Here is a 13,961-nt window from a genome sequence, read left to right on the forward strand (position 1 = left end):
GCCATGAGGAGTAAAGGAAATAATGGGCACCTAACAGTATCTCACATCTGGAGGGTGTACATAGAAGGGGAGGCAGACTTTCCTCCTGGTTCCCACCCAAACTGCTCGTCGGCGTGTCGGTTAACAAAACCCTCGTGGAGGCCACGATGGCACTATCAGAACTATATATGCATATACTCTTCCGCTCAGCAATTCCACTTCTAGAAATCTGTCCTACAAGTGGACTTGCACACATGAAAATAGCATATGTACAAGGTTACTCATCTCAGCATTTCTGAAAACGGTAAAAGACTGGAAACAACCTAAATGTCTGTGTTATGTAAATATCGTAAATTAAAATACAAGTTAAATAAAACACAGTACATATGCAGTGGAATATTATGCAGCTGGTAAAACTGAGAAGGCGTTTTATGTGCTATTATGGAAAGATCTCTGCGACTAAAAGACCTTTCCCCTTGCTGTTCCCTCTGCCTAGGATGCTCTTCCTCAGATCGGCTCAGCTGCCTCCTTCACCTCTCTCTATTCATTGCTCGATGTTCCTCCTCAGTGAGGCCTGAGCAGACCAGCTTTTTAAAAAATGTCAATTTACCACTCCCAACCACCCTTACTCTGCTCTATTTTTTCCCAAAGTATTTGTCCTCTTCTAACATGCTCAGTCATTTACTTATTATGTCTTTTTAAATTTCTTTTATTGTCTGCCTTCTTCTACTAGAACAGAATTATGGCAAGGATACGGATCTTCACTTTGTCCTCTGTGACACCCACAGCATCTGGACCGGTGACTGCACGTATAGCAGCACTCGGTCGTTATTTGCTGAATAAATGAGTGACTATTACTGAGGACAGCCCATGTACCAAAACACACCGATGGTTTGGATTTTCTCTTCATCTTCTTCAGTAGAGTGGATTCAAGGTTACACCTATGGTCACTCTCCTGCGTTCTGCTTTGTTTCTCAAATAAAAGAAGAAGAACCAGCTTTACTGCTGCTCCCGGAGTCACCAGGACCCACAGCCTGGCCATCACTGATGGCAGGAGCCAGGGAGGCAGGACTCATGAAAGCGAAGACCCTGGCAGACCCTGGGAGCTGGCCTGGATCTGTCCCCAACTACTGTGTGACCTCTGCAAATCCCCCAATACTGAGCAGAGGGAGCAACTCACACACGGACGTGGAGCCTGGTATTTGGATGATGCCGGGGAATAAATTCACACACAGGTCCCAGATTCCAGATGCATCGAAACCTCTTCCCACAAATAGTCCCAGAACAGTCCATTGCACAGAACGCAGGGCCTGGGAGAGGGGACCAAGAGGAAGGGGCTCCGTTGCCTCAAGAGAAGCTCACCAGCTAGCAGGCAGGGGTGAGCAAAGACCAGCTCCCGGCACAGTGCCACCTCTTGAAAGCTGGTGACGATGGGCCTGAAAAGCCAGGACAATTACTGAATTGGGGGAGGGGGTGGTTTAAACTTTGCCAAAGAGCAAACCAGCTCCAGCTAATTCCTAGGAACCAGCCCCAAGCCAGCTGCCCTGTCGAGGAGAAAGAGGCCAGGGCACAGCCTCCAAAGACAGTGAGAAACACCCAGGGCCTGACTAGTCCAGCAAGGAACAATCCAGAACTACCCAGAAAGACAACCCTCACCACTGAGGGCTGGATGCTGTGCACCACACCACCCCCTGCACCTGCCCCCCCCCCCCAGGGGCTGGGAAGCCCAGTGGCCGGGCGGAGTCTGCACAGGCCGAGGTGGGGAAAAGCAACAGCTGAGCAGCCATCACTCAGCCACGCCCACTGAGCATCAAACCCGGGCTCCAGGGACTGGCCTTCTGCAGGTTTTGTATGCTGTCTTTTCTCTGAAGCTGGTCTGTTCTCCGCTTTGGGGCTTCATGCATGTGGAGGGCAGTCCAGCAAGGGAGACCAGTCCCATCTTATTGCTTTGCTTTCCCTCTACTTTCTAGACTCTGAGCAATATGGCTACCCCATTTACCACTTGTAGATTTGAAAACAATTCTGTCTTCAATGTCATCTACCTCCAAGGCCCAGGACAAAGGCAGCCCCTCTGGAAAGCCCCCCACCTCTAATCACCACCCTCCCCAGAAGAGTCTTCTCTCCTGGGAAGCCAAGGCCCTTAGCCAAGACCCTTCTTCATCTGACAGTGGGTCGGAGCGGATGGTGAGCCCTCACTGCACCCCGCCCCCTCCTTGTCTGCGGGCAACCCTGGGGCACAGGTTTCCACAGCACAGGGCCTAGCACAGTGCCCACCACCGAGTGGGTGATCTGAGAAAAGGAATGAAGGGAGGAGGGAACAACGGGTGAAAGGCAGCTTTCGTTGGGTAAGAAAAAATATTTGATTAATAGAGGCTTGAGTTTCTTTTCTTGGACATGGTTTAAAGTCCGAATCCTGGGGTCTTGCCGGGTCCAGCTAGCTTGGGCTTGTCTATAGGTCTGGCAGGAGAGGAAGGAGGGAGGAGGGGGAGAGAGCGCACAGTCTCCTCTTCCCCTGAGCTTGATATTCGAGCACAAGGCAGGGCAGCCGGTGCCGCTCAGGCCACTGGCCAAGAGCTCTGCGTCCGCTCTGAGTGTGGCTCCGGCCTTCCAACCTCCACCTGATGGCAGAGATTACAGAAGACCAAAGGCACATTCACTCAGGAGAGTATTGGCTTACCAAATGTTCCACGGGCAGACAGTACTCCTCAGGCCTGCCAGCTGCCTCACAGAGCAGGGCCAGCTATGGGTTCGAGGGCATCGGGACAAGTCCCGCCCCGCCCGGCAATAAACAGTGCTAAGCAGGTGGCCGGCAGATGCTGGGTCACTGGTGTCATCTTCTTTACCCACAAGGTCAGGCAGACCTTGCATTTGAATTCTCAGCACTCTGATTGTTCCAGGAGGTCAGGAGAGGACTCCCCTCCTGGGGGAGGAGAAGGTACCCAGATCCTCCTCAAGAAGACATTTGATCCCTGCCCCTGTCGCTATTTCTGTGTAGACCATCCCAACTGAGACCCATCTCCCTTGTTTCTCAACGTAGCTGACATACCTGCCCAATGGGACCAAGAGGACAAGGATCCAACCTCCTTGCTCCAGCTGATTTACCCTCTCACAGTTGGGAAATTCTGCCGGGTGGCTAACTCACACCCCTCCTGCTGCAGTCTGCGCCCTTTGTCCTATATGAAGTGCTAGAACAGGGACAGAGCTTTCAGTAGCAGTTTTGCATTTCTCTGCCCTTCCCCCCACCCACCCTAAAGTCAGATCAGTAGGGCTGCCCTTTCCAGCAGCGAAGTTAAGATTTCCCAACAAAAATCAGTTTGGTGCTGAACTCCCAGCTCTCCGCACCGGTGCTCAGAAAATCCCCCTCTGCTCAGACACAAGGTACAGATGTATCACTCTGGGATCCCCGGACCCTTTGCATGAATTATTTGAGCCCACCTGCAATCTTGTGCTCCCCTTTTTTACTGGTTTCTCCCATATCTTAATCCAATGTCAGAAAGCAAGAATGTCACCCCTATGAAGGTACGCCAAGAGCAGACATTCACCATGGTGCACAGGTGTTCTCCCAGAGTGGGCGAGGGGCTGTTCCCCCCACTGCCTCACTGCCTCGGGCCCAGTGCAAAGGGGCCACCCCGCTGCTCTCCCTCAGGGCCATGCAGGTGGCCAAGGCAGCCAGAGGCAGAACACCTGGGCTTTGGAGGAGCTGAAATCCGGCCTCCCTCTGTGTAATGGGACAGGTTTTCCACCATTTCCGGGGAGATTAGACCAAGCAGCCTAAAGCATTTCAAGCTACAGATGAATAAGCTTTGAGATTAAGATTTAAAATGAGAGAAAACAGTGTAGATCCCTAATTCTGGCTCCCGGCCCCCTCAAGTTGGAATCCCGCCTCCACCCTTTACTCAGGATATTATCTTTGATAAGACCCCTAGCCTCTCTGTTAGTGCCTCAGTTTCCTTGCCTATAAAATGGGAACACCGGTTGTAACCTGAAGTTAATATGGAACATTCGGATCTCAGCTCTGATAGAGGCCACAGGAAAACAAAAGCCACGTTCCGAAAGTAGGGCTTGCAGAAAGAGATGACCGATATCAAGAAAGTGAGAAGGCAACCCATAGAAGGGGAGAAAAGAACTCATAACTCAGTGACAAAAACACAGAACCCCGATTTTTAAAAATGTGCAAAAGCGGTGAATAGATGTTCTCTAAAGAAGATATACAATGGCCAGTTAACAAAGCTGTTCAACATCATTACTTCTCAGGGAAATGCAAATCCAAGCCACAATGAAATACCACTTGACACCCACTAGGATGGCTAAAATACCAAAGAGTGAGGATGTGGAGAACTTTTGCATACATTGGCAGCACGGAATGTAAAATGGGGCCGCCACTTTGGAAAACAGTGCGGCTGTTCCTCAAATGATTAAACAGAATGACCATATGACCCCGCAATTCTACTCCTAGGTATCTACGCAAGAAAAAATTAGAACATAAGTCCGAGCAGAGTCATACATGAATGTCCATAGCAGTTTTCTTTAAAACATCCCCAAAACGGCCCAGCCGATGTGGCTCAATGGTTGAGTGTCGACCATGCACCAAGAGGTTGCAGGTTCGATTCCAGGTCAGGGCACATGCCCAGGCTGTGGGCCCGACCCCCAGTGGGAGGCATGCAGGAGGCAGCCAATTGATGTTCTCTCTCATTGATGTTTCTATCTCTCTCCCTCTCTCTCTCTAAAATTGATGAAAAAAATTTTTAATAAAAATAAATAAACATCCCCAAAATGGACACAGTGCAAAAATTCATCAACTGATGTATGTATAAAAAAAAGTGATAGCCCTGGCCAGTTTGGCTCAGCGGTTAGAGCGTCGGCCTGCGGTCCGGAGAGACCTGGGTTCGGTTCCCGCTAAGGGCACGTATTTCGGTTGCAGTTTGTCCCCGGCCCTGGTTGGTCGTGCGGGTGGCAGCCACTCGATGTGTCCCTTCACGTCGATGTTTCTCTCTCTCTCTCTCCCTTCCTCTCTCTCCCTCCCACTCTATCTGTACAAAAAAAAAAATGGAAAAATATCCTCGGGTGAGGATAAAAAAAAAAAAAGTGATATATCCACGCAATAGGGCATTATTCAACAACCAAAATGAAGCACTGATACATGCTGCATGAATGAACCCTGAAAACTTTACACCAAGTGAAAGCCATATACTGTTTAATTCCATTTCCATGAAACAGCCACAACAGACAAATCTATAGAAAGTAGATTAGGGTGAGGGTGGGGGCGGGCACAGAAATGAGGAGAGACTACTAATGGGTAGGAGGTTTCTTTTGGGAGTGATGAAAATGTTCTACAATTAGATGATTGTGAGATTATACAACCCTAAATATAGTGAAACCCATTGAAGAGCACACTTTAAACAGGTAAAATTATGGTATTAAACTATATCAGTATAATTGTTTTATCTTTATGGTTGAGAGTATTACAGATGTCCCCCGTTTCCCCCATTGCCCCCTCCACCCAGCTCCCACCCTCCCCAGGCCTTCTCCACTCTCCTGTCTGTGTCCACGGGGAATGCATATATGCATGGAAGTTCTTGTTATATAATATTGGGAATATGTGCTATCAGCTGTTACATTTTTAAAAGAGAGAGATGGCTGGAAACTTCTGTGGCTATAAAACGCCACGGGCATCTGTATGAAAGGAGTGACCAGGCAGGAAGTGGGGGTCTCTGAGAGGAACTGGGGGAGAGTTATGCTGCCATGCCACCTGCCAGGGCTCTCCCCTCATCTCAGGGCGTCTGCTCGGCTCAGTGTGAGTTGGCTGGAGCCCAGAGAATGAGAGACGGGGCGAGGCTCGGGCCTGCAAGTCTGAAGGGTGAGAGGCAGGCAGGGAGACGGGCTGCCTTGGCCACCTCACTCCCAGGCTTTGCCGAGGCCAAGAGAGCCTAAAGCCTCCCTGGACCAAGGGGAGAGAGCCGCCTGGGGCTGCCTCAGATGCTGTCCAAGGGGGCCACCTGGAGGGCTGGAAGGGCTTCAGCAGGAGGAGGCCGGAGGGAGCAAGGGATGCTGGGCTGAGGAGGGTCGTGACAGAGCAGCAGGCACCCACCTGGAGGAAACAGTGAGTGAGACATTTGGAGATGTGGATGGGCATCTCCCAAACACCCACAAAAATGCTGCAAGACAGATACAGTCTGCATCTGACACCTCCAGAACTTTCCACTGGCACAAAGCTCCGAAGTCACTCTCCGCGCTGAGCAGGCCCGTGCAGCCTCACACTGGTGCCAGGCGGGCACGACTGTCCTGCCCCCTTCCCTCCTCTCCGCTCTTCCCGGAGTCGGAGAAACGAGCAAAGCACAGCCGGCGGCCAGGCAGGAGCTGACGGGCAGAGCTAACTGCAACGGGCACATTTATTACTGACCAGAGGATCTCGTACCACCTGAGAGTGACCAGAAAAGGCATGGGACTCGCCCTGATGTCATTCAGGGGCAGGGGAAGCAAAGGACAGATGTAAAGGGCAGGAGTAGTTAAAGTGTCTGTGTAGTCACATCCTACAAGTTCTGCTGACTCGGTCTAATAGCTACAAAACAGCAGCTCCCTGTAGGTGTTCGGGGAGGAGTCACCAAGAGAACAGAGTCAACAGAGCCTGGCACTGAGCAGGCGCAGAAGGCTTGGAAGTCCCCTTTGGAATTCGTCCTCCTCGATTCACTGATAAGGCCACTGAGAGCCAGACAGGGGAAGTAACTTTTCCAAGGTCACACAGCAAGTTGGTGTCAGAGGCAAGTCTCCCGACTCCCAAGAGCAGGGGTCCCAGAACGGAGCCATCCGTTGACTCAACCAGGGGCTTGTGGGCTTCTTCTTGAGAAAAGAGGGCTTGTATACATTCAAAACTCACATTTCTATCTTCTCTCCTCTAGCACTTTAATGAAACAGCAACAGACATAAACTACTGCCAGCACAGTGCAGACCGGGCACTCTGCATTTCCCTTTCACATACATTACCTCACCGGTCTTAACAACCCTCCATGGAAGGCACTGTTGTTATACCCATTTTACAGAGAAAGCACCTGGATCTCAGCGAGGCAGTGACTTGACCAGGAACACAGTTATGAACAACTGAGCTGGAACCAGACCTTCTGATCCTCAATCCCACAGTCTTACTTCCTGTAGTAGAGATTAGTCCGTGCAAGGTTATTTCAGCTTTCCATCTCCCATGCACAACTTCGACATCAGACATGGGTGTCTAACTTGTTTTGGCCAATGAAACGTGAGCAGAAGAAAAGCGTGTCACATCCAGGCAGAAACAGTATGCGAGTCACAATGTCCTCTACCCGCCGGTGCAGCAATGGTGGAAGCATCTGAGACAGAACCACCTCCAGCCTGGAGTAACCGAGAGGCACAGAGACCCCTGCCAGTTCACACTGGACAGGCGGCAGAGGCAAGAAATAGGTTTTAGTTGGGTAAGCCACTGAGAATTTGGGGCTGTTTGTTACCTGGCATAACCAAGCCTCTCCTGGCTGATACAACCACTGAGCTACGCTAAGCTCAGGAGTTGGGAAGGTCTGAGAGGGAAGCTCAGCAGGTCTGGTCTCTTTTAGCTTCTCACAAGCCACAACGAGAAAGTGATTGAGCTCAAAGAAACGGAAGAAATCATGACTCCAACCCCCTCATTTTATAGGAAATGAAGAAGATCTAAAGAACAGGAGTCAAGGACACCCAGAACCCAATCCCCTGCCAATGTCTGTCCAGGTCTGTCTGCCTCTCTCTCCATGGCTCTCACCTGCTTCTCTCTGCTTTCTCAGCCTCTGCCTATTTGCTGCGTAGCTCCCCCTCTTTCTTTCCTCTCTCTCGAAAAAATCAGAGTCCTTGGACGAGCCCAGCTCATGAGGAGACACTACACACCAGGACCCCGGCTGCTGTCAGGAGGCTCCTCCCCAGCACAGGCATAAGGACTGGCGGAGGTGGGCGCCCTACAGAGCTGGATGCTGTCCCCTGAGGACGGGAATGCCTCTCCCCACTGATCCGGGGGGGCTGAGAAGTCCCCTTGTCACAGCCCCTGGCTCTGGTGGGGCTGCTCACAAAGAGGCGGACGGGCATCAGGCAGGAGGAGACTGCAGGAGTGGGGTGGTGACCAGCGCCCTGGCCTTCTTCAGCCATGCCCAGGGACCTGTCCTGCTCTCCCTTCACTCCTTCCTTTGACCCTGAGCCGTCCGCCGTTTTACTGAGGGCCACCCCTCCTCCCCCATCCTCTCTGTGCGTCGTGAGAAGCCCTGGACAGCTCAGAGTCCAAGGAGGTCAGGGAAGGGCGGGAGTGACTCTGGGGTGGGGGGTGAGGCCAGTCAGGCCTGGTCGACCTTTGGGCTCCTCGGAGGCGGAGGGCAGCCCACATCCCTTGGTGCGGGGCCTGCTTCCGAGAAGGCTGGCCCCAGAACACTCTGGAGGAATCTGGAGACAGCTCTGTGCAGCATAGACAGGAACAGCCCCACTCCCAGCACAGGGAGCTAGGTCTGGGCACGGGGCTTCAGAACTCGGGCCAAGCAGCTAATGGGGCTCCTGGAGCCTGCGGAACGTGGTGGCAGCCAGAGCGCTGAGCTGGCAGGCCCAGAGCAAGCTGGAGGACGGCGAAGACGGCCCGAGGAGGGAGGTGCTGGAGGACCCGACCGCCTCCCCTCCACCCACCCTGGACCTCGTCTTCCTCCCCACTCAGGACCAAGGCCCCAGGCACCCGGCCATGGGCAACCCAGAAATCTCCTTCCTGGGAGTTACGGGCTGAATACCCCCCATCCCCCAAACATTCATATGTTGAAGTCAGAATGTGAGTCTATTTGGAGATAGGTCCTTTAAAGAAGTAAATAAAGCTAAAAAGATATGGGTGGGCCCTCATCCAATCTGACCAGAGTCCTCGTAGGAAGAGACTAGGACACAGACACACACCATGGAGAGACCAGTGAAGACACAGGGAGAAGACAGACAACTAGAAGCCAAGGAGAGAGGCCTCCGGTGGAACAACCCTTTCAACAATTGGATCTCAGACCTCCAGCCTCCACAACAGTGAGAAAATAAATGTCTCCTGTGGAAGCCACTCCCTCTGCGTTACGTTGTCGTGGCAGCCCGATCTGACCAAGACACCAGGCCGTCGGGTTCAGCAAGGGTACTGCTCCCAAAGTAAGGAGTCCCCCAGAGGGCAGGCGCTCCCCTGCCCCTCAGTCACCTGTCCCAAGGCCTCGAGGCTTCTGTGGTCAGGAACTTCTTGATATTGAGCTGCCACTGAGTATTCCCCTTTCTTCACTCCCCTCTCCTCCTAGCCTGAATGCAGGTGGGCCGAAACGGTCCCCCAGCACCATGGTCACCCCGGCCTCGGGCCCCCGTGCAAGGCACACTCTCCCTTTTCCCTCTATTTCCGGTTCAATCCCCTGGGCCTCTCCACGGTAAACTGGGCCACCCGTGTGGCAGCAAGCTCCCTGTCGCCCAAGGGTTTGAGAAGTTGGGGAGCCACCTGACGTAGGGGTGTGCACATGTGGGGTAAGCTGAGCTCTGAGGCAGCGGGAAGGGATGTGGAGTCAGCCCCTGGATTCAGTATCGGCTCCAGGGCTCATCTCATGGCCCCAGGCAACGTCACAGCACCATCTCACTGTGGTCGCTGGTACAGCAGGAGCTGAGATCACACGAGGGGGCGGTCCTCTCAGGGGGACCACTTCCCCCTTTGGCAGGCCCCTTCCCCTCCCAAGCCCCGGTTTCCCCACTGCAGCAGGAGGGCATTCCATGAGCTCTATGACTGACCTGGGCCACCCCAGCCTGGGAGGTCAGCCTACAGAGAGCAGACGTCCCCTGCGGATCGTGCTCCCTTCATTTTGCTGCTGAGATTAGCCAGGGATGTCCTGGCGAGTGGAGGAGCACACCAGGCGTCACAGTGCCACCCGAATCCAGAACTGGGAGCAGGGTGGGGACGCAGGCAGTGCGGAACAGTCATGACCCTGAGGGTTAAGTCAGGGTCACCCGGAGGGCTTCCCAGAGGAGCAGGCGTCTGGGCCACCCCCCACTACGGGGGCAAGGTGCGGCTCGGGCCAGAGATGATATCTGGACCTCAGTGCCTGGCTCAGTGCCCCGCCCTCCGCTCTGAGCCGCCTGGCAGGTTCCAGAGGAGCTGGCCCGGCCTGGGCTCTGCTCTCCACCCGCCTAGCAGGCCTGAGACAGGAGAGGCAGGCGGCTTCCAGAGATGGCCTCATCTCACCTTGGACACACTACTTTCCACCTACTTTGAGAGGCCAGCCCCTCACCCTCTGGGGAGGCGGGGGAGACACGAAGGGATGCGTCTCAGTGTTCCCTGCACGAAAGTCCCACGAGCCCGCCGGCCTCCAGGCCCTTCGCTGCATGTGGCACCAAGTCTGAGCCCTCCCTCACTGTGAGAGGCGGGACCAGGGTGAGCTGGTCAGTCCAGGGGAGAGAAGTGAGTGGCAAAGTGGGCAGACACTCACCCAGTCTCAGCGGGGACCCCAGTATTGTCACAGGACCAGGTCCCTGGGGATGTCGGCCAACCCAGGATGGTACAGAGGTTAGCACTGGTTTTCACACCCAGATCCTCTAGTAACTGGCAAGGCAACCTTGGGTGGGTCACTGAAGCCCTCGGTGCCCCAGGTGCCCCATCTAGATGTAAGAACAGTGCCCACTCCACAGGGTGCCTGGGAGGGGTAGAGGAGATGGTGACTACCAAGTTCCGGCACCGCGGCTGGCATGTGGCAAGACCAGAGCTGGCTCCCAGCACCAGGGGCCTTCTCCCCGTCTGCAGACCCTTGAGACGCTGCCCCCAGAACCGCTGCTGTGTCAGAGACTCAGGAGAAAACAGCAGGCAGTCCCTCTGCAGCTGCTGACCCCCAGAAGTTGTTCACTGAATCCCCATTTTACAGCAGAGTAAACTGAGGCCCCAAGAGGATGGCATCTTGTCACAGGATTTGGACCCGGGGAGAGTTTAGCTCCAGAGGCTACATTCTTTTTTTTTATCCTCACCTAAGGATAGTTTTCTATTTATCTTCAGATAGAATGGGAGAAAGAGAAAGGGAGAGAGAGACATCGACTGGTTGCCTCCCACATGACCACAACCAGGGCCGGGGACGAACCGCAATGGAGGTCGATGCTCTACCGCTGAGCCAAACCAGCCAGGGACAGAGGCCACATTCTTAAACCTTATACTAAACTGCCTCTCATAAAAATTGCTACAATAACCCAATGAGATGGATACTATCACCACCCCAAGTTTGTAGACGAGGAAACTAGGACCACGGGAAGGCTAAATCCTCTGACCAAGGACACAGAGGAGAGAGCTGGGACTGGGACCCAGGCAGACGGGCCCTAAAGGACACATGCTCACCCATGCACTGTCGTACCTTGGGGTCAGCTGGCCTGGGACCTCTCAGACAACAGGCAGAGCCACCTTGGGTAACACCTCACCCCCAGCCCTGGGACCACTCTAGGGAACAGCCAAGCCCCCTCCCAGGCTCCAGCTTAAGCCATCTCCTGAACAACCCAGAATCACAGGGGTTAAGTGCCCCTACCCCAGCTGGCACATGGAGAAACTGAGGCACGAGGATTTGTCCACAGCTAGAGAGACAGACAAAGGCCTCCTGTTTCCCTCTCTTGGCCGGAGAATTGACCAGAAGAAAATGCTTTTAGCCCTGGGCCCCCGAATCTAGAGCCTTCCAGAAGGACCCCAGGCAGGATGGGGATAATGTTCCTGCTCCCGCCCCAGGGCTGGTCACAGCTTGCTTTCCTGTCCCTGCGGGGGCTGCGGCCCAGCAGTAGCAGGAAGCACACAGTGGGACAGGTGGGGTCTGCCCTGGCGACCACCCCAGCTGCACAGCTCTCCTCCCAGGCCAGGCCAGGGGGGAGGACAGCAGGGCCATGAGCTGCCTCCCCTGCCCACCCTTTGGACACAGAGCCAGCTTCTCAGCCTCCAGACAGGAGCCCCTCTGTCCCTACAGGACAAGCTGACATTCAACTGGCCAAAGGTTCCACTGCTTCCGACCCCTGCCTGGGGGAGCGCGTGGCAGGAGAGACCAGGGCAGGCCAGGGGGTGGGAGGAGGAGCCCGGGGCCTCCCCTCACCCTCTCCTTCCCCCTCCTCCCTGCCTCTCACTGTTCCAGCTGCCCCTCCTCCCCTCACACCAACCGTGTCCCCAAGCCCTGACCTCTCACTCCGCTCCTTCGCCCCCTTAATTATTTTACCTTTTATTTGCCTGGCACTTTAGCATTTACCAAATGTTTTTATATTTATCATCACATTGAATCCACACCAGGGAGAGATGGAGAAACATTGAAAATTCCTTCAAATTGCCAAGTGTTCTTGTTAAAAATGCAAACATCCCCAGAAGATGAACAATTAGGCTGGCAGCCACTGGTACCTCAGGACTAATTCATTTCATCCTCTGCCTCCTCCTCAGCCACTTAGCACAAGTGGATGGGCTGAGGCGCGGGGTACGGGGAGCACTCGGGGCGGGGCTGCCTCGGCGGGGAGAAAAGGCCCTAGTGCAGTGTCTGTGCGCTCGGAGGGTGGGGGGCAGGGAACCAGGGTAGGTCTGAGGACAAGCCTTCAAGTTTGCAACTTTGAAAATAACCAACATGGTCTCACCAAGCCCTACACTCTAGCCCAACCACCGCCCTCCTCCCACAGCCCTCATTCTGGAGTCTCCAAGGTCAGAGGAAGACTCTCTATGCAAGAAAAAGGCTTAAAGGACTTTCAGGGTGGAGTCCACAAACCCAGAACCTTGGAGAGATAGGCTGGGTGAGGTGCCTGGTCCTCCCCAAACCAGCTCTGCCGCGTGGCCCAGGGCAGTCCCACTATAGAACCAGCTTCACCTAGAAGGAGAAGCCCATAGGCTGGGCGCTAGTGTCCTTGAAAGGACACATCCTGGCTCCTGAGGGTAAATCAGGAGATACTTCCTTTAAGGGGGTCTCAGTTACCCCAACTGAAAACGGATGGAGGGGTGGGCAGTTGGTCCTGAGGGTCCTCTCAGACCCCACACTCTGCAGTCCTGGGAACAAACCCCAGACAGGGCGTCTGAAGAGTCCCTGAGCTCCGGGCAGGCTCACTTTTGGAGGCCCCGCCCTGCACCATCACATATTCAAATGAACTACATGAATAAACATAACCCACATATAGCTCTCAAGAGCTGGAGTTGCAGTTGGCCATCTGACATAATGTTAGGTTTTGCAGCTAAACCTAATTTCAGTAAACGTATTAATTTCAGTTCTGTAGCTTTCTTTTCAGATCGTGGAGCCTGTTTGTTTCCACCTCACACACGTTTTCGTCAGCTGTCACGAAAGCACGTGGACCTAGATGCTGCGTCTACGTTCCTGTCCTCTGACCAGGGGCACTCAGGCAGTGAGCCTGCGGAAATGCGCAGGTTTCAAAAGAAGGCAACAAATGCACGGGGGTGCCTCCTGGTCCACTCAAGGTACCTCCTCTGAGGAGCCCTCCCGGGCCAGTCTAGCTGACAAGAATAGCCCTGCCAAGCCCAGAGCACCCGCCATCCGCGGGACTCACTGGGCACCAATGGCGTGCCCTCGGGGCGGCTGTCTGGCCACATTCTCTTAGCGCTGCCTTCATCAGCTAACATATTCATGTTCGCCTTACCTTCTCCCACTGAACTGTGACCTCTCAGAGGCGACATGGCCTCTCCTCTGCCTCCCTTTGAACCCAGGAAGGTGTCACGCCCCACGAGAAAGCCGAGGCCTGTGCTGTGTGCAGGGAGGGGCTGTGCGGTTTGGAGAGGGGCAGGAAGCCACGGGTCCCACCTACCCTCCATGCCGTCTTCGCGCTGCCCGCTGAAATTGTCATAGGAGTCCCAGCGGATGAGGGGGTCGGAGGTGTTGTAGTCCACGGACACGCTGGGCCCGTTCTCCAGGTGCTCCATGCCTGAGAGGACGGGAGGGCGGAGCACAGTGAGGAGGAGAGGTCAGCAGCTGGAAACCGAGGAGGCCGCCCAGACCCCCCAAGGATGCTCCCTAAGG

General features: G+C 54.3%; 1 protein-coding gene across 5 annotated transcripts in view; it reads right to left on the bottom strand.

Annotated features, from left to right (window-relative positions):
- TNS1 (tensin 1) overlaps positions 1-13,961 on the bottom strand; it is a 106,853-nt gene that overhangs the window by 58,090 nt on the left and 34,802 nt on the right. For all 5 annotated transcript variants that reach the window (XM_036254746.1, XM_036254745.1, XM_036254744.1 and 2 more), the window contains one exon: positions 13,750-13,866. In XM_036254746.1, coding sequence (XP_036110639.1) covers positions 13,750-13,866 — 117 coding nt within the window. The remainder of the gene's footprint in view (positions 1-13,749; positions 13,867-13,961) is intronic.

The sequence above is a fragment of the Molossus molossus genome, unplaced genomic scaffold (assembly GCF_014108415.1).
Source record: "Molossus molossus isolate mMolMol1 unplaced genomic scaffold, mMolMol1.p scaffold_m16_p_11, whole genome shotgun sequence".
Taxonomy (NCBI): Eukaryota; Metazoa; Chordata; class Mammalia; order Chiroptera; family Molossidae; genus Molossus; species Molossus molossus.